This window comes from Jaculus jaculus, chromosome 16 (assembly GCF_020740685.1).
Source record: "Jaculus jaculus isolate mJacJac1 chromosome 16, mJacJac1.mat.Y.cur, whole genome shotgun sequence".
NCBI classification, from domain to species: Eukaryota; Metazoa; Chordata; class Mammalia; order Rodentia; family Dipodidae; genus Jaculus; species Jaculus jaculus.
In genome coordinates this window covers 44,957,853-44,978,131 of record NC_059117.1, presented here as the reverse complement: position 1 = coordinate 44,978,131, position 20,279 = coordinate 44,957,853, and the positions used below count along the sequence as shown (strand labels likewise).

General features: G+C 39.0%; 1 protein-coding gene across 7 annotated transcripts in view; it reads left to right on the top strand.

The window, feature by feature from the left end:
• Positions 1-20,279, top strand: part of Pde1c (phosphodiesterase 1C) — a 782,675-nt gene that overhangs the window by 677,963 nt on the left and 84,433 nt on the right. For all 7 annotated transcript variants that reach the window (XM_045135620.1, XM_045135623.1, XM_045135627.1 and 4 more), the window contains 5 exons: positions 4,318-4,419; positions 5,113-5,233; positions 8,536-8,617; positions 13,982-14,102; positions 16,174-16,349. In XM_045135620.1, the coding sequence (XP_044991555.1) occupies positions 4,318-4,419; positions 5,113-5,233; positions 8,536-8,617; positions 13,982-14,102; positions 16,174-16,349 (602 nt within the window). The remainder of the gene's footprint in view (positions 1-4,317; positions 4,420-5,112; positions 5,234-8,535; positions 8,618-13,981; positions 14,103-16,173; positions 16,350-20,279) is intronic.

The following is a 20,279-nucleotide window of genomic DNA, read 5'->3' as shown; positions in this document are numbered from 1 at the left end:
TCTTCATGGAAATAGAAAAAACAATCCAAAAATTCATTTGGAATCACAAAAAATCTCGAATATCTAAAATATTCCTGAGCAACAAAAAGGAAGGTGGTGGTATCACCATACCTGATTTTAACCTATACTGCAGAGCCATAGTAACAAATACAGCATGGTACTGGCACAAAAGCAGACATGTAGTTCAGTGGAACAGAATAGAGGACCCAGATGTAAGCCCAAGTAGCTATAGCCACCTGATATTCGATAAAAATGCCAAAATACTCATTGGAGAAGAGACAGCCTCTTCAGCAAATGGTGTTTTGAAAACTGTATATATATCTGCACAAGGATGAAAATAGATTCTTCTCTCTCGCCAGCACAAGAATTAAGTCCAAATGGATTAAAGACCTTAACATCAGATCTGAAACTCTGAAACTGCTAGAGGAAAAAGTAGGGGAAACCCTTCAGCATATTGGTCTTGGCAAAGACTTTCTGAATACAACCCCAATTGCTCAGGCAATAAAACCACAGATTAGTCACTGGGACCTCATAAAATTACAAAGGTTTTGCACTGCAAAGGACACAGTGAAAAAAGCAAAGAGGCAACATACAGAATGGGAAAAAAATCTTCGCCAGCTATATATCTGATAGAGGATTAATATCTAGGATATACGAAGAACTCAAAAAGTTAAATAATAAGGAATTAAAGAAGCCAATCAAAAAATGGGCTATGGAGCTAAATAGAGCATTCTCAAAGGAAGAAATATTAATGGCATATAAGCATCTAAAAAAATGTTCTCTGTCACTAGTCATCAGGGAAATGCAGATTAAAACTACATTAAGATTCCATCTCACTCCTGTCAGATTGGCCACCATCATGAAAACAAAGGATCATAAATGTTGGTGTGGATGTGGAAAAAAAGGAACCCTTCTACACTGCTGGTGGGAATGCAATCTCGTCCAGCCATTGTGGAAAACAGTGTGGAGGTTCCTAAAACAGCTAAAGATTGATCTACCATATACCCAGGTGTAGCACTCCTAGGCATATATCCAAAGGACTCATCTCAGTTCCTTAGAAGTTTGTGCTCAACCATGTTTATTGCTGCTCAATTTATAATAGGTGGGACATGGGACCAGCCTAGATGTCCCTTAAGTGATGAGTGGGTAATGAAGATGTGGCACATTTATACAATGGAGTTCTACTCAGCGGTAAAGAAAAATGAAGTTATGAAATTTGCAGAAAAATGGATGGACCTGGAAAGGATTATACTAAGTGAGGTAACCCAGGCCCAGAAAGCCAAGCGCCACATGTGCTCTCTCATATGTGGATCCTAGCTACAGATGATTGGGCTTCTGTGTGAGAATGAAAATACTTAGTAGCAGAGGCCAGTAAGTTAAAAAAGAGACATAAAGGGAAGAGAAAGGAAGGGAGGAGGATACTTAATAGGTTGATATTGTATATATGTAATTACAATGATTGTAATGAGGAGGTAATATGATGGAGAATGGAATTTCAAATGGGAAAGTGTGGGGGTGGGGAGGGAGGGAATTACCATGGGATATATTTTATAATCATGGAAAATGTTAATAAAATTTTTTTAAAAAAATTTTGTCAACAAAAAAAAAGAAATGTGAACAGTAAATTTGAGAAAATGATTTTCACTTAGTTGTAGTTGCTAAGAGTTTTCATGTATCCTTAGTTTATTAAAACATCAGTGAAGGCTCTGGAGACAGCAACATGGTGAAGTGCGTGTTTACAAGCATAAAGACTTGAGTGTGATTCATAACCCACATAAATAAAGCTAGGCATGGTGGCATGTGCTTGTAATCCCAGCACTGGGGAGGCAGAGACACCCCGGGCTCACTGGCTATCTAGTCTAATCTAATTGGTGATCTCCAAGCCAATGAGAGACCCTGTCTCAAAGAGGTAGGTGGCACATGAGAGGAACCATGCCTGAGGTTGTCTTCTAGGGCCTCCACACTTGCGTGAGCATGCGTCCTCTCACACACAAACGTGCATACACACACAGAAGTCAAGTGCCAGGCATGGTGGTGCTCATGTGTAATCCTAGGATTTGGGAGTGGAACAGAAGGTTTCTTAGTTCAGGCTGGATGGGCTACCTAGTGAAGTCCTATGGTTTAAATTTGATTAGGATATGATACACACTCATCATCTGAAAAATTCTAGGCAGTACATTAACCATTCCCCATTTTCATGGAAAAAGAGGAACACTTCATTCAAGTTAAATGTTTTTGAAAATTCATTGAAAAGTTTGAATATGGTAGAAAACAACTTCACATATCCATCTAGGTCTGAAGGATTTGAGTGAGGGAATCCTCAGCATATAGTCCTAGCCCATGGCAACCTTTAAGTACTGCGCACTAACTGGTCACACCACAGGAGCTCCCCTTGTGACAATGTAATTAAGTGCTCCAAAGCTTGAAGAACTTGTTCCTTAGCAAATTTGTAAAGGATAGATGTATCAGTTGGGGCATTAAGGCTGTGTAAGCAGAGTCTAAAACCCCTGGTACCAGGAGTAACCCAGGGCATGTCAATTGACACAGAGCCATGGTCCACACGAACACAGCCATCCCAGTTTTTCATTAGCTCTGCATTCTGGCTGATGGAAGTTGGTGACATGCCTCTTGTGAATGTGAATACTGACTCTGACTTGTGAAATGTATAAAGTTGACAATTCACAAAACACTGGCAAATTCAGCATTGAAAGTCAAACTAGTTCCTTGAACATATAGTTTAGTATATTTATGTGCTATATTTATATAATTATGTTTCTTATTTAGCACTTTGTTGTCCCAAAGAGAAAATAAAATATAAAAGGAAAGATGACTGAAATCCTAGAGTATCTAAGATATTGGACCAGCCTCATTTATTCATACATTATATAATACGATGGCTTTGGGAAGCTAGAATAAGAAAAACAAACTCAGCGTAGATAGAAGGAAGGAAACAGCAGTGTTAGTAAAGAGACTCTGGTCTTGTGCATCTGGTAAATGGATAATAAATTGTGCAATATTCTGGGCTACCTCTGAGCAGTAAGTGGCAAGGAGCTATTGATGACTATTGCATGAATGAATGGCAAATCATTAAGCCAAAGAGAAGAACTTAGGACACAAAATATTACATTTTATGTTCTCTCTCTCTCTCTCTCTCTCCATATATAATATATATGTATGCATAAATATATGTACATATATATGTACATATATGTATATATCACACATAAATTTATAATTTTAGAAGGTAGTATATGTATACCTATAATTACATGCATATATATAATATACATATCTATACTACATGTATGTATATTATGTATTCTCCTGTATGTAAGTATGTATAACTAGGAAATTGGCCTGTTTTGAAGCTGATGAAAATATTTGGTATCACGAATGCAGTGGTGTTTTCAAAAACCTATTTCAACTATTGACTGATTAAATCACACAATCAGAAGCAGTTAATGTAAATTATCGTAGTGCAGTTGTTAGGACAATAGTTCAGTGATTATCAGGGGTTCATAGAGTGATGAGGGGGTTAGAAGCATGGAGGACTTTAGGATTCTGAAATTGCTGTGCAGGACACTATAATGATACCTACACAGGTTTGTTAAAACCTGCAGAGCTGTGCAACATGAATGGACCCTGGTGTAAGCTGTGGATTTGAGCTAATAAAATGTGTCAATAAGCTGGGTGTGGTAGTTTACACCTTTAATCCCAGCACTTGAGAGGCAGAAGTGGGAGGATCACTGTGATTTTAAGGTCAGCCTGGAGCTACAGAGTATCACGCCAGTCTGCCATAGAGTGAGACTCTACTTCAATAAAGAAGTATCAATATTGGTTCAACTGTAGGAAAAAAAAAATAACTACACAAATGCAAAATGACTGCAATTGGGAGAACTGCAGCGGGAGAGAAGATACACCAAAACTCTCTGTGCTGTCAATTTTTCTGTCAACTTAGAAAATAAAACTTAATTTAAGAAGGTAAACAATCCAAAGTACAATATGAATTATAACTCTAGCTTCTGTGATGTGTTTCATGTCAGTTCCTTCTTAAGATTTGAATTCAATTGAGAAGGATCAATTTAACATAATTTTTAGCTTCATTAGATTTTTTCCTATAGATTAATTTTCTAAATAGCTCATGTATCATATGTGTAATAAATTATTTCCTTAATCCTTAACCTTCAGTTTTCCCTCCAAAATCATCTCAGTAAAAGGACTCCAATTATATTTGAAAAATCAGACATAAGTGATTTTTGCTATAAGTGGCAAAAAATAAATTTGATTTTCCTTTTATTAAATTTTTTTATCTGACAGGGAGTTTCGAACCTTGGTAATTGAGATGGTAATGGCCACAGATATGTCTTGTCATTTCCAACAAATCAAAGCGATGAAGACTGCCTTACAACAGCCAGAAGCGTGAGTGTTCCTATGGCATCAAGTGTTTTCATAGATGGTTGAAGTGAGATCTGTCCATTTTGTACATTTAAAGCATATCACCTTCATATAACTACTACTAAACATTTTTTTATTTATGTGTGTGAGAGAGGGATAGAGAGAATGGGTATTACAGGGCTTCCAGGCACTGCAAACAAACTCCAGACATATGCACCACCTGGTGGGTCCTGTGGAATCAAACCTGGGTTACTTAGCTTTGCAGCCAAGCATGTTAACTGCTAAGCCATCTCTCCAGCCCCAGTATAACTATTGAGTGATCTCATAAAGTAGTGACTTTTGAAGGAGAGGGCATAAACACTGAACACATCTCACAATTAGTTACGAGCTCATTAGAGTTGTATAAATTACAACTCAACATCATTTCCCAGTGTATAATTAAATATACAGAAATCTGCTAATTGCAGAGGTATCAAATGAAAGCCCTTCTTGGAATCCTGTTACATAAATACCACTATTTTATAAATATGTTTCAGTGAAAATGCCCAGTTCAGTAAACTCGGAGGTGTTCATGCACTGATGTGATACATAATGCCCTTCCCTCAGTTTAGCATAGGTTGCATTTGAGATGGGAGAATGGAGGATTGAAACAATTTCTGATACTCTGAGGTTGTGAGGAGTGTTGTCACCAGATGTTTGGATTGATTGTATTTGCAGGATTGAAAAGCCAAAAGCTTTATCCCTGATGCTGCACACAGCAGACATTAGCCATCCAGCAAAAGCATGGGAATTACACCATCGCTGGACCATGTCTCTTCTGGAGGAGTTCTTCAGACAGGTATCTTGTTATTGTGCTGCTCATCAGGAATATTGCTGGGTATTCTTGGAATTGCATGATTCAGCTTCTCTGAGATAAGAACTATCAAAAACACAATTTTCTCTGGGGAGGCAGAGTTTCAGAGCCTTTTTACTTCTGTAAGTCAATGACCATGGTGTTGGTATCTGAAAAGGCTGTCTTGTTGCATGATGGTGTGGTGTAGAGCCTCTTAGAGCAGGTGTACCAGCTCTTCTCTCTCTTACTCTTCTTTATATCTACTTAGACCTTTATATACCTGTGCTTATGGTCATATGGAATCCTGATTACCTCCCAAACCTCACCCTCTAATATCACTGACATACAACTTTAAGAATTAAGTTTCTACGATATTAAATTTGGGGAAAATGTTTAAGCAGTATCATATTGGTGCTAAGGTTTATGTAAGTGAATTATTCTTGTTCATAATTTTCACTTGAATGAATAAATTAAACAAGCATCTCGCTATATGTTCTTTCTTTCTGAATCCATACACAGTATCTGGTAATGAGTGAGACTAAAATTAACAGAAAACTAATCAAAATACATAAAATGACAGGAGTTTTGATTTCAGATGGTTTGTGACCTGAGATTAATCAAATCACCCTTGTAATTCCATGTGCTTATCTGTGGTTTGGGGTGTTTGGATCAGTTGTCTTAAGATTCATTCAGCATCAACTATTGAATTTTTGGCCTGTTGTAATGGAATGTTAACTCACTGAACTGGAACTTTTTTTTTTAGAAATTACATATAATTTAGTTAATGGTTTTATTGACTTCATATTTTAACCCACATGCCAGAAAGTATAATAGGTAAGTCTTGAAGGAAAAATGGTGCTTCAACTCTTAACGGTAGGTTTTAAATTGGATAGTTCACATGAGAAATTTCAAAGGGACTGTAAAGCCTTTAAAAAGTTACCTTTGGAAAGCTAGGTTATATTTCAAAATATGGCATAGCCGTGGTGTACATGCCTTTATCTCATTTAGGGATTACGGTAATGCTGTCTTGGTAGATTAAATATGAAAGTATTCCTTCCCTTTCTATATTGTTGAACACCTTGAAAAGAGTTAGTATTAGGTCATTGTTGTACTTTGTTGTACATTGTCTACTGGGATGAACCGTCAAACTTGACATGGTTTATGGGAAGAATGGGATTTATTTCAGGCTTACAGATCTGGGGGAAGTTCCATAATGGCAAAAGAGGCTAACCCCTTTGCACACAGATCTAGAGAGACACAACCACATATCAGTTCCACATAGCAGGCAAGCACACTTGGGCTGCAAACAGACTTGTTAGACTTTTTTAAAATTTTTTTTCATTTTTATTTATTTATTTGAGAGTGACAGAGAGAGAGAGTGAGAGAGAGAGAGAGAGAGAGGCAGGTAGAAAGAGAGAGAGGAAAGTGGGTGCGCCAGGGCCTCCAGCCACTGCAAACGAACTCCAGATGCGTGTGCCCCCTTGTGCATCTGGCTAACGTGGGTCCTGGGGAATCGAGCCTCGAACCGGCTTCACAGGCAAGTGCTTAACCGCTAAGCCATCTCTCCAGCCCTTGTTAGACTTTTTGTATACTACTAATGCATTGGTAATATTTATACAACTGTAGTGTGTTAAATGGGAAAAGTCACTAAATGTTTCTCAAATCTTGGCCTTAAATATGACTACCTGTATGGCAACAATAAATTATTTTTTAAAATATTTTATTTTATTTATTTATGAGAGAGAGAGAGAAAGACAGCATTCCAAGACCTCTATCCACTGCAAATGAACTCCAGACACATGCACCACTTGTGCATCTGGTTTTATGGTACTGAGGAATCGAATCCAGGTCATGAAGCTCTTCAGGCAAGTGCCTTAACCACTGAAAAATATCTCCAAGCTAACAATAACTATCTTAATAATTATTTTTGTATATAGTCTTGTCATTTTTCCCCCAGGATAACAATATTCAGTAGGGGTCATTATCACACTTTAACAGGTGGAAGAATTGATAGGTAGGCAAGAAGTAAACTTCCTATGATAACATGCCTTGCAGGAGCAAGGGAGAATTCCAATGTAAGCTCCTTGGCATTATCCTGAGCAAGTTCTTCCAAGGATTAGGACAGAGCTTAAATCACTTTTAGAAGGGTGACATATTCTTCCCTTTTGTCTGGGTGTGACTGATGGATTGAATTTCTGCTTCATGTTTTAAAAGGCCATTACACTCAATAGTTAGATTTTTTATTTTTAGTTTTTTATGGGGGGAGGGGAGTGGGCACGCCAGGGCCTTCAGCCACTGCAAACAAACTACAGAAGCATGTGCTACTTTGTACATCTGGCTCACCATGGGTTTTGGGGAATCAAACCTAAGTTCTTTGGCTTTGTAGGCAAGTGCCTTAAAGTCTAAGACATCCTTCTAGCCCCAGTTAGATTTTTTTTTTTTTTGGTTTATTTTTATTTATTGATTTGAGAATGACAGACAGAGAGAGAAAGAGGTAGAGAGAGAGAAAGAGAGAAAGAGAGAGAATGGGCACGCCATGGCTTCCAGCCACTGCAGACGAACTCCAGACACGTGTGACCCCTTGTGCATCTGGCTAATGTGGGTCCTGGGGAATGAAGCCTTGAACCGGGGTCCTTAGGCTTCACAGGCAAGTGCTTAACCGCTAAGCCATCTCTCCAGCCCCCCAGTTAGATTTTTTTATAACACTTGTTTCTATACTTTTTGTGAAATTAAGAGTATATTGACCAAACAGTTATGCTTTAATGCTAGCTAGATAATAACTAGTTCCTTTTAGTCTACTTTTCATTGTAGATAGAGCCCTGTGGCTTAAGAACCCTGAAACCCTTATATCACTTGTGTGGCTTCCTGTAGTGGTAAGAGACAGAGTCCATTATTTCACTTTGAATTTCCTTGTGGACATTGCCACTTGAAGGAGTTCAGTGATGAGAATAGGGCTGCAGATGGTCACAGGAACACATAGAGAAGCACAGCCGTTCTGACTGCAGCATTAGCTCCAGGCCACAGAACACATGTCCTGTCGCTTGGTTTTCTGTGAGGTACCTATTGCTACCTAATGAGGTTTTCTTTGTGACAACAGGAGTTTGGCATTCTGATGGAATCATTGAACCCCTGAAGGGCTCAGCCTCTTGGTGTCTTTTGTGTAGAAGACCAGCCCCACCATGAGTTATTGCATAGTATAACTGTAACCATTAAAGACAAGTGGCTTAAGTGGCATTGAGGCTGCTAAATATAATCTGGGTAGATCAGCCTACTGTTCCGAAATTTACTGTGACCTCCTGTTTTTGTAGGGTGACAGAGAAGCAGAGCTGGGGCTGCCTTTTTCTCCTCTATGTGACAGAAAGTCCACCATGGTTGCTCAGTCACAAGTAGGTAAGTGTCTGTCACTTGAAGGAAGGAAACCAGATGGCAAATCTGTCGGGAACAGACACTCTTGGGACTCTGCCTGGGCATGGGACCTTGTTGCCATCCTGGCATGCAGCTTTGGCAGCCTGGCTAGATAAAGCCGCTCCATTCTCTTTGCAATGCTGTTGGTTCCAGAGATTAGACAGTGTCATGCTGTGGTCTTTTTCCTGACAACAAGAGGGGCTTCAGCTTTCCAGGGAAATTGAATGTTGTAGTCTGGGAGTCTTTCCTGCCTTGGCTTCTCATTCTGCTGTAGCACTAGAAGTTACCACGGCATTTCTGCCTATCCATGCTTCTTCAGCCCATGGTCAGTATGATACACCTTCTAAAGTGGCTGTTTAAAATGTTTCCTTCCACTTTCACTTTATTCCTTCCTTTACTTTCTTTTTTTTTTTTTTCTTGCTGTGTCTGGGAACTTCGGTGAGTGTGTGTGTGTGTGTGTGTGTGTGTGTGTATCTGTGTGTGTGTACTTGTGCATGTACATGTATGTGTGTGTATAGATGCACATGCCCCATTTGCACATGTGCAAAGACCAGAGAAGGGTATTGTATGTCCTCTTTTAATGCCTTACTTCCCTCAGACAGGCTTTCACTAAGTGGGAATCTTGCCATGTTTTGGTCAGACTGACCATTAAATCCCAGTGAGCCTCCTGTCTCCACCCTACTTAGCACTGAGATGCTTTTTATATGGTTTCTAGGGTTGAACTCAGGTCTTCATGCTTGTGCAGCAAGCACTCTCACTCAGTGAGCCATTACCCTAATGGTTTAATTTGTTTTTGTTTTTCTAGGTAGGGTCTCACTCTAGTTCAGGCTGACTTGGAATTCACTATGTAGTCTCAGGGTGGTCTTGAATTCACGGTGATCCTCCTACCTCTGCCTCCCAAGTGCTGGGATTAAACGCATGCACCATCACACCCATCTCTCAGTTTAGTTTTTATTCAAAACAACAACAACAGTATTTTCTTTTGTAAGGATAACTATTATACTCTTAATTACCATAATATGTATATTATAAAAATCCTCTCTAATGGGAGAGGGTACCAGTACCATACATTAATGAAATTTCAGTAGAATAACATTTAAAGAGCCTGACCTCGTTAAAAATGATGAGGATTTACTGGATTTTCTACCTTAAGTTTTTGAGGTGGACTCATGTATTTCAGGTTGAACCCTTGAACTTGCTGTTTAACTAAAGTTTGTTTTGAGCTCTTGTTACAGTCCGTTTCACCTTGCTGGTAGAAATCACCCAACCAAGAGCAGCTTCTGGGAAAAGAGATTTATTTTAGCTTACAGGCTCAAGGGGAAGCTCCACGACGGAAGGGGAAAATGATGGAATGAGCAGAGGGTGGACATCACCCCCTGGCCAACATAAGGTGGACAATAGCAACAGGAGAATGTGCCAGATACTGGCATGGGGAAACTGGCTATAATACCCATAAGTCCCAATAATACACTCCCTCCAGGAGGCATTAATTCCCAAATATCCATCAGCTGGAAACCTAGCCTTCAGAACACCTAAGTTTATGGGAGACACCTGAATCAAAGCACCACAGCTCTTGATCTTGTCTTTACCTACCACATACTGAGATTACCTACATGCACTGCTATACCCAAGTTCTACATGAATTGTGAGTGTTTGTTCATTATTTTTATAACATATCTTAAGTCCCTGCTAGATATTGGATATTGCTAGGTGAGCTGTTGATCTTCTTGTCTTTACCTCCCACATACTGAGATTACCTACATGTACTGCTATACCCAACTTCTACATGGAGTTTGAGTGTTTGTTCATTTTTTTGTAACATACCTTGAGTCCCTGTTAGATATTGGATACTGCTAGGTATTATAATAGATGTTATAAAGACAAAATCGAGGTATATATGGTACCTGCTATCAAAATCACTAAACCAGAATTAGATAGTAGGCAAATGTTATGAAAACAACAAAAAAAATCTCTTTGAGCATTAACAAGTTAATGTAGAATTCTAAATGGTTGACAATGGAATACATAACAGTGTATAGATCCATTATACTCAGGTGGCCCATAAAGACTGTGGAAGGGTCATTTTTGAGTTGCATCCCAGGAAGTATTCAGTTGGTGTCTAGGCAGAGAGTGATAACGATGAGCTTGGATAAATGGAAGGACACCTCAGACAAGAGATAAAGCATACAATTCAGGGGAATTAAAAGCTGCTTAATCTGGTCAGTGAATTCTAAATAGCTCCATATAGCTGGAACAGTGGGTAGGAAGCAGGATGTCATAAGAGAGATGTCTAGATTCCACCTTGTGTTAAGAATAGCACATACTAGGGGATGTAGAGATGGCTTAGTGGTTAAGACACTTGCCTGTGAAGCCAAAGGACCCAGGTCTGGTTCCCTAGTACCCACATAAGCACTAGGGGGCACGTGCATTTGGGGTTTGTTTTCAGTGGCTATAGGCCCTGGCATGCTCATTCTCTTGTCTCTCTTCTCTCTCCTTCAAATAAATAAATAAAATAAAAATTAGAAGACAATAGTACATACTTAGATTTTCTTGCTGATAATAGTGGCATAACTAAAGAATTTTAGTTAAACTTAAATACAAATAATATCATGTTTTATACTATTAGCTAAGTGAGACTGACAACCTGTTCTTGTCAGAGTTTTATTATACCACAGCTAAGTCCATTCATTTACATATTGCCTATGGCCACTTTTACTATAGGTGTCAAAGTTGAGTAGCTTTGACAGAGAGGATATGTCCCAGGAAGCCAAAAATGACCATCTGCTCTTTTGCAGAAAGTTTCCTGGTACCTGATTTCATAGTATTTCTTTTCTAGTAGCATGAAAAATTAGAGAGTATGAGTACGGTTAGAGGTAAGGAGGTCAGGAGGATACTTCCTGCAGGAGAACAGGGAAGGGATGGTAAGTGACAAGACTAAGGTGGTAATGGTGTTCTCATCAAGAGAGAGATGCATGTAAGATGTGAAGGGTTTGGCTATATGCCAAACTCAGCAAAAAGCAGGTAATTCGATTAAGGGGCTGGACCACTGACTGGGGTAAAAGCTAATGATCTAGTTCTAGTTTGAACATATTCAGTTAACATTAGGGGGTGGAGGTGAAATACTGTTATCAAATACTTCAATTTGAGTTCAAAATTAAACTTCAGTGAACTGCAATACAAATTTTGATACCATTGTTTCCTTATAAATTCTTTATATTTATTTATTTGTTTTTTTTTTTTTTCAAGGTAGGGTCTCACTCTAGCCCAGGCTGACCTGGAACTCACTCTATAGTCCCAGGATGGTCTTGAATTCACAGTGATCCTCCTAACTCTGCCTCCTGAGTGCTAAGATTAAAAGGCATGTGCCACCATGCCTGGCTTTTCATATCAATTCGTATTCTGTTAATTTTATTGCAAAATTTTAGCATCCTTCACTGTTGAGTGCTGGTCCCAACATCAACCCCACCTAAGTCATTGTGAAATCTGAATACACATTCATGCATTTCTGCCCCCTACTTCTGAGGGGTGGCAGTTTGTCCCTTGCTTGGTATTTAATTTCCTTCTGATGTTCATGAGGCTGTGCAAAGAATTGCACTTATTCCTGCTAGTTTCAGTACGTATGTTTTTACCTGATGTCATCACAGAATACTCAAGTAAGTTTGTGCTTCAGCTGTCTTCCCATTCTGGCCATCTTTCAAAGGTATCATTCTAGTAATGACTTCTCTCCCAGTTTCCGGACCTTTTCTGTTTGTTCCTTAAAATTTAGATCTGCCCACTACCTCAGCAGTGTGCAGCCTATTTGTTTATCCCCCCACATCCTTCTTTGTTGTTGGAATTTCTTGGAGAGATCTCCCAGTGGTACCTCCTCTGTTCCCCTGTTGACTAGGATACTGGTTCTCATTTTCAATTTTGTTTGAGTAGTTTCAGTGGCTTCTAACAATATTCCTGTCTTCCATTACTTTTTCTCCTCCTCACCCCTTCCCATCCATCTTGTCTTCTGAACTTTTTCAAAGGATATTTAAAACATATTATCTCATTGCTATGTGAACATTTTTAAGTCATCCTAGAATCCTTCTAAGCCCTGCTCTATGGGAGCTCCCCTCCATGAGCTGTGATTAACTAGCCTTTCCCCTAAGTCAGGATTCCCTAAGCCTCAGGCATCAATCAGACAGTTCATGCATCCTTTCCCATCTCTTCCACTCCCTCAAAACAATAAGAATGGTCACCTCTTCATCCCTATCTATTCTCAGGGGCTCAACTCAAACATCACAACTTCCACAAAACTGTTCACAGGTCTCTCTGTGAGAGGGAAATGTGTCCATCTCCTTCTTTTTTCATTCCCCTCTCTGGAACCATCATCTGGTCTTCTCCTCTGGCTCCACATTATTTCTTTAAAAAATACTACTTTTTTTTAGCTCTTTGTTTACAAGAGATAGACCAGATAAAGAAGGAGAGACAACATACATATAGGTGTACGGAGATCTCCTGCCCCTGCAAATGAAATCCAGATGTGTGCTACTTTGTGCATCTGGCTTTACATGGGTAACTGGGGAATTGAACCTGGGCTGGTAGGCTTTGCAAACAAGTATCTTTAACCATTTAGCCATCTCCCCATCCCATCTCCATCATTTCAGTGCTCACTTAATCTCACATATAAATTCCTAGAGGGCTGTCAGATTATGTTATTCCTCTTAAAAGTCTTATACAAAACTCCTGTCACATTGATTATTACACAGCAAATTATAAATATGTATTTAAGCATTTATGTGAGTTATCTATTGAAAAGTCATATACATAGGGGAAATGAAACTGATTCATGGCATTCAAATCAGAAAGTAGATTAAATAAAAAAGATCAACTCAGTCAGATAGAGAGTTCTAATGTAAATGACGTGTGTGTGTGTGTGTGTGTGTGTGTGTGTGTGTGTGCGTGCGCACGCGCGCATGCGTGTTTATGTGTTTTGTGTGGACTTTTGCATAAGTGTTTGTATGTGTTTAAGTGTGTGTTGAGTCCAAAAGTGATATTGGGTATCTCCACCTTATTCTTTGATACAAAGTCTCACTGAACCTGGAGCTCACCAATTTGGCTAAACTAGATAGCTAGTCAGCCCTTAGGGGTACTTCTGCCTCCATTTCTCCAGTAAGGATATTACAAATGCATGTCACCACACCTCAGCTTTTATGTGGGTCTTGGGGTATAGAACACAGGGTCTCATACTTAATGACAAAGCATTTTCTCCCAAGCCATGTAGATGATTTTTTAAAGAAAATGACTCACCAGTTTCTACTGGAATATGTGGAATATCCTATTACTATGTCATTCTTCTGAGCCATTGCTGTTGCTTTGTAGGTTTTATTGATTTTATTGTGGAACCCACCTTCACTGTGCTCACTGACATGACCGAAAAGATTGTGAGTCCATTAATTGATGAAAGTTCCCAAACTGCCGGGACCAGACAGCGGCGTTCAAGGTCAGTGGGGAAGCTTGAAAGCTGGGGGTCAGTCTGACGACAGAGATAGATTTTTCCTGTGGTGGGGAGGCATTTGTAATGATGTCTGCCTTCCCTTCTTCTTACACAAAATCTGCCTGTGTCCTTCTTTTCTTCATTGAAGTTGAAATTATCCTATCTGTGTCTCTCAGGTGGCCCAGAAAGTGTGAGCAAAGACAACATTAGGACTGGCATATCCCTAGCGCCCCCATTGTCTCCTTCTTTTTGCTTAGAGCTGTATACTTCTGTCTGCTGTGCTGCGTAATCTTCTTTCCTGACTCAACACAATGACAGTACTGCCAATCAGAGCTAGTATAAGAAATGAAACTGCATCTCATTTCTAAGTTCAGAAAGAAAGTGAAATATAGATTTTTTTAAAAGCCAAATTTAAATGTTTTCAGTTGCATTCTGCAAGTACAAAACTATATCAAGTATAAAATAGTAGAGTTTGGGCTCTAGAGCCACAGTGCCAGGGTTAAAATACTCCCCACCTCCCCGGCAAGTATGTTCAATTAGTTCAGCTTTCTTGTCTGAGAAAATGGATATTGTTAAATGGTTAAATGATTGTTAAATGGTTAAATGAATGTTGTCCAATATTTTTAAAATCCTTACAACAAGGCTTCCCATAGAGGAAGTGTTGGGTACAGTAAAACTGGGTACTCCATCCTTATTGGCAGTGATGCTTCTACTGCTACATGTCTATAACTTCCATCATTGTACTAACAGAGCTGGTGACGCTACGTTACTCCATATGCTGTTACTGTGCCACCACTGCTACTGTCACCACTACTGGTAGCACTGTAGCGGTTATTCTACATGTATTGCTATACATGCCGTTACTATGCCACCACTCATACTGTCGCCAGTACTGTTAGTATTCTGGTGGTGATGCTATATTATTGCTTTATGTACTGTTACTGTGCCATCACTCCCACTATTACCACTGCTGGAATTGCTGCCACTATTAGTGTGTTTTTATTATCCCACCACTGCCATTATCCCCACAAGTGTTATTATCACCACTGTTACTGTACTGTTACTATCCCATCGACACTGCTTTTTACCTCTATTTCCTCTATTGCTAGTCCTACTGATATTACTATTGCTATTACTACTGTAATGACAGCTTACATAAATATCCATGAGAAACCTTGAGTATTTTTTCATAAAGAGCATAGAATGAAGAAGAAATATAGAAGGTAATAGGCAAAGAGGTAAATGGAGAGAAAAGAAAACAAGAGCAGCACTATGACATTTGACCCCCAGACATGCTGCAGATGGATGGACCTTCATGAGATCATTAACAAAGAGGAAACCCCTGACATACTCTACATTCTCTCAACTGCTCAAGCACTATCCTAAATGTGCTATAATGATCCTTCATTATCATTTAGTGGATGTCATTCATGTCAGTCACTGTTAAACCCATTTAAGAACATAAGATGCTTCATGATAAGGATGGCACTGCCTGATATTTTCAACAACACTCATGTTTGGAGCATAAAGTATTATTCATTTAAAGTTGGGGAATTTACTAGATCTAGACTTCCTGTTCTCTGAGCTACCTTTGCCTCTCCAGTGCTTCTAAATAGCATAAGGACATCATCACTTCTTCTGGGCTTAGGAAACCAAGATAAAAGGGATCCAGAGTCCAAGAGGAGGTGGCACTAGAGGGAAGGAAGGCCACTTTGGAAAAGTGTTCAGTTTGGAGGTAGGTGGGTATCTTGTGAAATAAACAAAACTCAAAGTTCAAATTTGTTCATTTCAGATGGTAAAACAGGAAAAATATATGTTAGGGAATCTAGTTACTAGAAAAGAGAAAAAACAGCATAGAAGGAAGTATGAAGTTATGATGTTAACATTGTTTTCTGCTGAAATTTATGATTTTTTTTTTCCTGTCACAAATGGAAAATAGGAGATTCACAAACCTCATGGCCCAGGAATTTTATGATAATAACTTGATGAGTACTATCTGATCTTTTCTTGGGCTTGTTCATTGTATATTTTTCAGACACTAATATTCCTCTTTGGTCTGACTGCTTTTGTTCTCCAGTTTGAATAGCATCAGCTCATCAGATGTGAAACGGTCAGGTGTGAAAAGCTCTGGGTCAGAAGGAAGTGGCCCCATCAATAATTCTGTCATCCCTGTTGACTATAAGAGCTTTAAAGCCACTTGGACTGAGGTGGTACACATCAATCGGGAGAGATGGAAGGCCAAGGTGCCCAAAGGTAACATGCTGTTTTGGGATGAACCTTGTAGGAGAGTTGTCCAAACCAACTAATATCCACTCATACGTAGAGCAAGTGGTTGCCTTCAGTGATTGATTAGTGTTGCCATTAAAGCACAGTTTCTTAGAATGTTGAAATTGCTGAATACTAGGCTCTCCCATCTTTTACACCTCACTATATCTCACACTTAGCACATGAAAAAAGCCTCCTGGAATATGAGTTTATTGTAATATGACCGAACTCCATTTCCTGGTATGATGTTGTATAGGGAATGTGTGCTATCATTTCCTGGTTTCTGCTACATCACCTTGTCCTTTTCATTTGGTGTCAAGTGCCACAACTCTACCCTGGTAAAGTCCAGATAATAGCCACTGTGCCTATTAGTTTAAGATATAAGAATCTTTAATTTCTTTACAATCTTTTTTATCTTCCTTTCAAAGTCACATTGATATAACCATAAGACTGCTTTTCTGATACGATAATCATTTCTAAATAAACAAAAATTTCCTGAGGTAGATAACAAAGTTCAGACCAGAAAAGCTATAGCTATAGAAAAAGTTGGAAATCTAAGTTTCTTGAAAATTTAGGTTTATTTGTTCATATATGTTACTGAATATGCCCTTAATGGTGATCCATGCTCACATTGTGTTTAAGTAGAGAGGCACATTGCACACAGAAAGCACACACAGCATGAGGGGGATACCTGATCCCAGAGAGAGGCACATGTGTGGCTCTCAGCACTCAGTGTTGGAATGGATTGCGGTGGGCTTTGGCAGCTATCATTGTTTGCCAGCAACTGTTAATGGGCCTAATATTTGCCAGGCTCCATGCCAAGTACCAAGGGGACAAAGAGGAATAATGGATGTCTTTATCATCTAGGTTCATACAGTAATGTCAAGAGAAGAAGGCTGTTATTTAGAGTTTGATCTTAAAAATGAGTGAATTTGGTACTTTACAATAGTCCTGGGCCCCAGTTCTAAATGCAGGCAAAGAGGGGTTTGTCCTCAAACACAACACCTACATTTTCACTCTGCCTGTGTCAGCACAACATGTGTAAAGTAGGTGAGCTGTCTTATGTCATTTTCCATTGCTATAACAAAATATTTGCTACGTGGTCATTTATAGAGTAAATATTTATTCAGCTTCTGTATTCTGTAAAATCTAACAATATATGTTGGCATCTGGGAGGCCCCTCTTGCTTCATGGTTAAAAGTATTACATGAGGAGACAGAGCACACATGCTAGCTTGGATCTTTCTTTCTATAACCCCACTAAAGCCATCATAAAGGCCCTACCCTCATGAACTAATCAAATTCACATTACCACTGAAAGGTTTGAATGACTCCAGTCAACATAAACATTTTGGGATTACATTTACAGTACATGAACTTTGGGGGAAACATTCAAAACATAGTAGCAAGACAATGTTCTGTGGTGCCTACATCAGGGTCAGGCCTGCCTCTAGGGTAAGAAAGAAGTGGCCACACAGTTGGGTTTATTCAAGGCTGACTTTGTGACTTACCCACAGAATACTTTCCAAATAGCTACTACTTTCATGTGAGGCAAAAGGTTAAGATTTATGGTTTAAGACATAATTAGAACTTTATCTTTTGGGGGTGGACGTTGTACTTCACACTGTGGAAGGAACCAAAACTCTGTCCGTGAGGCCTTCAGAGTTCATTTAGATGTTTTAGACATTTAATATCTCCCTGTTTGCAGTAGTTGCAGCAGCTATAGCTGCTTCTGCTTTATCTCAAAGGAGGCACTGTGGATCAGTTACACTCATTACTCTTGAATATCCAATTCCAGATAAAAAAGCACACAATTTTAAAAGGGACTTCAAATTTTTTGTTTGTAATTATCTGGGTTACTGAAATTACCTTCTGAAACTAATTGCTTGGGAAAGCACTAGATGACTTCTTTTCCAAGGGAAACTGGTGTTTCAAAAGGATAGACACACAGCTCATAAATTTTAAATGTATGAGGCATACAGGTAGAGATATGAATAAGCTGTTTTCTCAGCAGGAAAGTACTTGTCACTAACCCTGCTTGGGTCTTTGGGAAGGCATCATGTAGCCAGAACTTGAAGGATGCTGGGGTTGGCCCAAAGACATGTTAGAAATGGGAGTGAGAAGATGCAGAAATGAAAAAGCTTAATCCTAACTTGTAAGGTCATCATTCAAGTAGGATTTTTGAGTCTTTGTTATGGGTGTGATTTCAGAATTGATGCAAAGAATGGAAACATTGTAAGTTATGCACTAAGAACCCTCACATGGTTAGTACCTGATAAAGAGAAACTCACTTCATTGAAACAGAAAGTTAGTGTGCAACAAAGATAAGACACTGGCAATACAAGGATCAACTGGAAATTAACATTTTATATCAATTATAGCCTCCTAAGGGTGCTATTTACTGGTTTACTGATGTTATGGAGAAGCCCAGTTTGTGTTTCATGGATGGTCAGTTTGATTGGTTGATCTCAAGCTATTTTTCTGATTACTTTGTCTTAATTCCAAAGGTTCCTTATTTCCAGACAATCTACTTTCCATTAACACTTGAACATTTATTTTTATTAAACATTGGAAACGTGATTATTGAAAGATTAGGTTGTATTAACCCACCTAAATTATATTGTTTGATAAGCCAGAATCCATAGTTGTTGGAAAAGATTAAATCCATATTTTCATAGCTTTTTGTGTTAAATATTATTTCCAGCCAAAAATGTAGGTGTATAAAAATTTGGAAGCCTGGTCTATATTCATCAATTTCCATCCAGTATTTAATACTTTTTGTTTATTTTCTGACAATTTCATATATGTAAATAATGTATCTTGATCATATTCACCTCCATTATCCTCGATTATCCCCTTCCCACTTAACTTCTCCCAAACCTGTCCCTGTCTTAATCATCTCTGTTTTGTGATCTACTGAGTATACTTAGGACATGAGCATGAGCATGTTGAAGGTGTGTCCTATTTACTGGAGCAGGGGCAACTTCAGCAGCTATGCCATGGAGAAAAGTGACCTATCCTTTCCAACCAATAATTAACTGTCAGTGGCTCCTCTGGGAAAGATGGGTTCCCATGAGCCCCTTTCCTATAAATGATGGAATGTTGACAGTCCAATCTTCTGCAGATCTCTGTCAGGTAATCATACTGTTGCATGTTCATGAGTACAGTGGCTACATCACATCCAGAGGACAGCATGCCATAGCATTCCTGCCCAACCTCCATTTCTTGCATTTTTTTACTAATTTTTCGGTGTTTTGCCCTGAGCCTTGGAGGAGATGATGCAGATGTCTTATTTAGGGGTGAACATTCAACAGTCACTTATTCTCAGAACTCTCAGAACTAGTTGGGAATCTCTGAATTAGCTGCCACCCAATGCAAAAAGAAGCTTCTCTGACCAAGGCTGAGAACACATGGTCTAACCATAAATATTTAATAGTATTTTTTGTCATTTTTTAATTTTATTTGCAAGCAGAGAGAGACAAAAAAATACTGGCAGAATATTTACACAACATCCATTTAGCAAAACAAGATTAGTAGGTTCATTCCTGGGGCCTATGATTCCTCCAACAGTGGGCTTTTTTACCAGCTCTTCAGTATCAGGAGGAATTGCTTCCTGTGGAGCAGGTCACAATCAGAAAACAGCTGTTATTTCCAAAATAGCCATGCCATTATTGTACCAGTAGATATAGCTTGTCTGAAAAACTAGTATCGTAGCATGCAAAAACCATAGCTTGGTAAGTCCATTTATGACTTTCCTCCCACTATGACCTGCATAGCGCCCTCCAGCTCCATGATGGCTAATCAGTAGGGAGGAAGCCCCCAGCTCAGTTTCAGTTTGATTACTCTGTGTTCTGAAGGCATTATGTAGGGTGTCTTCAGCAATAATAATTTATTATCTAGTTGTTGTGGGAAACCAGGG